At 41.8% G+C, this 2,760-nt stretch overlaps 1 protein-coding gene across 1 annotated transcript in view; it reads right to left on the bottom strand.

Moving 5' to 3' along the window:
- The window catches only part of b3gntl1 (UDP-GlcNAc:betaGal beta-1,3-N-acetylglucosaminyltransferase-like 1), a 21,905-nt gene that overhangs the window by 13,883 nt on the left and 5,262 nt on the right, over nt 1–2,760 (bottom strand). The window contains exons 5-6 of the mRNA XM_016448774.1: nt 1,977–2,042; nt 1,464–1,487 (exon numbers count right to left, since the gene is read on the bottom strand). Coding sequence (XP_016304260.1) covers nt 1,464–1,487; nt 1,977–2,042 — 90 coding nt within the window. The remainder of the gene's footprint in view (nt 1–1,463; nt 1,488–1,976; nt 2,043–2,760) is intronic.

Here is a 2,760-nt window from a genome sequence, read left to right as displayed (position 1 = left end):
TTTCCTCTGCGACCAGCACGGATCAGCTCTAGGCATGACGAAGCGGATATCGTCCTCTTTTGGAAGACCAAACAAAGTAGTTTCGCTTTCACAACGAAGCACACAGCGTCTTCAGGACATGGCGGCAGCGTCAACAATACTACAGCGAGAATAAAAGTTACGCCTTCTTTCTTTGCGTGAACATTTGGGCGGCGTTATGCAAATCTTCCCACATAGTGAGGTAGATATGTGGGGGCGTGTTAGAACGAGCCGTTTTAGGTAGGTGTGGCTGACTCTCAATTTTTATAAAGAATATCTCTTTGGATTTGAGACTTTAGTCTTTGCAACTTTACAGATCTTCTTTATGCACCAAGAGCTTGTAACACGCCAAAGAGAAAGGAAAAATTGAAATCGCATCATATGACCCCTTTAAGGTGTTCTTAGCATGTTACTATGGTTACTATTGTTTTCCATGGTTTCTATGGTGCTGTGAGGAGTCACATTACTAGGATGTTTTGAGTGGTTGCCATGCAGCTGCTAGGGCATCGCAGAGTGGCATCACGGTGTTCTGGTTGTGTGTGGTGGTTGCTTGAGTGTTGCAAAGGTGTTATAAAGTTACAGTGTTTTTCACAGTGGTTGCTATGGTGCTGTTAGTAGTCCCTACGATGTTGCTAGGAAGTTCTGGGTGGTTGCTAGGCAGCTGCTATGACATTTCTATAGATGTATGCCAGGTTGGTAGGCCTGCAATTCGCAATTCCATGTAGGTTGTTATGGTACTGCTAGGTAGTTGCTAGGGTGCTGGGAGCAGTCCATTGCTAGGTGCTAGGATGTTGTAATTGGTTGCTAGGGTGCAGTATTATTAGGTGGTTACTATAGTATTCAGGATAGAGCATTGTTAGGATGTTCTGAGTGGTTGCTAAGAGCTTGATACAACATTGCAGGGCAGTGCTCTGGTGTTCTCAGTGGTTGTCAGGCTGTTGTTATGCATTTGCTAAGGTGTTTTGAGTGTTTGTTAGCATATTACAAGGTGTTTAATAAGGTTAGTGTTCTAAATGGTTGCTAGGCAGTTGCTAGGGCATTGCCAGGCAGTGCTGCAGTATTCTAAATGGTTGCTAGGTGGTTGCTAGGGCACTGCCAGGCAGTGCTGCAGTGTTCTAAATGGTTGCTAGGCAGTTGTCAGGACACTGCCGGGCAGTGCTACAGTGTTCTAAATGGTTGCTAGGCAGTTGCTAGGGCATTGCCAGGCAGTGCTACAGTATTCTAAATGGTTGCTAGGCGGTTGCTAGGGCATTGCCAGGCAGTGCTGCAGTATTCTAAGTGGTTGCTAGGGCACTGCCGGGCAGTGCTGCAGGGTACACACACACACCTTCACCAAAACACAACAGCCGCTTTCACTGGTCCGCCTCATTTCCTATCGTGCTCTGTTTGTGTAGCACCACAGCTCTTCAGTCTGTTGCCGCTCCGTCCGCTGTGACCCGGGGTCAGAGGTCAAAGCAACAAACCCAGCCCTCAAAAAACAATGTAAAAATAACTGCTGGCCCTCCTGCTGACGCTGCTTATGGAAAATACACTAGACCATGTTTACTGTGACGGTGTATCAATTTGGTTCATATTTCAAATATTGTAAAATATTACTACAATTTAAAATAGCTGTTTTCTATGTGAATATATTGTCAAATGTAATTTATTTCTGTGATCAAAGCTGTATTTTCAGCATCATTCCTCCAGTCTTCAGTGTCACATGATCCTTCAGAAATCATTCTAATATGCTGATTTGAGCTCAAGAAACATTTCTGATTATTATCCAAGTTGAAAACAGTATATTTTTGTGAAAACTGATACATTTTATTTTTTTAGGATTCACAGATGAATAGAAAGTTCAAAAGTATTAACCTTCTGTAACATTATAAATGTCTTTACTGCCACTTTTGATCAATTTAATGCATCACTGATGAATGAAAGTGTTAATTTCTTTAAAACAGTGCGTCATTACTCACTGCGGTTGGATTCGCTGCAGCAGCTTCATACTGTAGTCGAACTCTCTGAGGCCTCATGATGTCATCCTGAAACACACATCATCATCATCATCATCATCAGTCAGGAAGTGTGTCCTGATGTGCATATGTAGCTTAAAAGACACAAAACATAAAAATTAACAAACTATACTTTAAATCAACAACATAAATACATACAAGGACAAAATGATTGCACTTTCTTATTTTTAAATATTCAGTGATTTTTAAAGCAGAGTGACGCATTCGGTTCATATGTGACCATATCATAATCTCCATCAGCGGATCATCAGGAGGTGTTTTATAGAAAGCAGCATTTGGTTTTCTCCTAAGGAATCTGTGTGTTTAAGTCCCGGCAGCTCTGCGATCTGGCGCTCCTGGAGGAGAGCAGGATTCCTGGCGTTCCTCTGAACCTCAAGGAGAGCTGGTTTTGGCCTCTGGAAACCAGCGCACGTAAAAATCCCTCCCGAATAACCGGCCATAAAACCACCATCTGAGTAAAGTCAACAGAACTAATGGAGCTACATCTGTAGGCGTGTGTGTCAGGATTATGAGAGGCGTAAATCACAACCAGACACACTTACAACACCAAAAACACCCACAAACAGCAGAAAGTACAGTAAAGTGAGAAGTAGAAATCATCTGAACTTTTTTCAGTTATTACTAAACGATTTCATCCAAAAATTAACATTCTAGCATGATTTATTCAGCCTTATCCGTTATCTTAAAAGTATTTATGTTATATATATATATATATATATGTATGTGT

This window comes from Sinocyclocheilus anshuiensis, unplaced genomic scaffold (genome assembly GCF_001515605.1).
Source record: "Sinocyclocheilus anshuiensis isolate Anshui unplaced genomic scaffold, SAMN03320099.WGS_v1.1 scaffold968, whole genome shotgun sequence".
Taxonomy (NCBI): domain Eukaryota; kingdom Metazoa; phylum Chordata; class Actinopteri; order Cypriniformes; family Cyprinidae; genus Sinocyclocheilus; species Sinocyclocheilus anshuiensis.
Note: the sequence above shows the minus strand (reverse complement) of the source record. Positions and strands in the feature narration are given on the sequence as shown.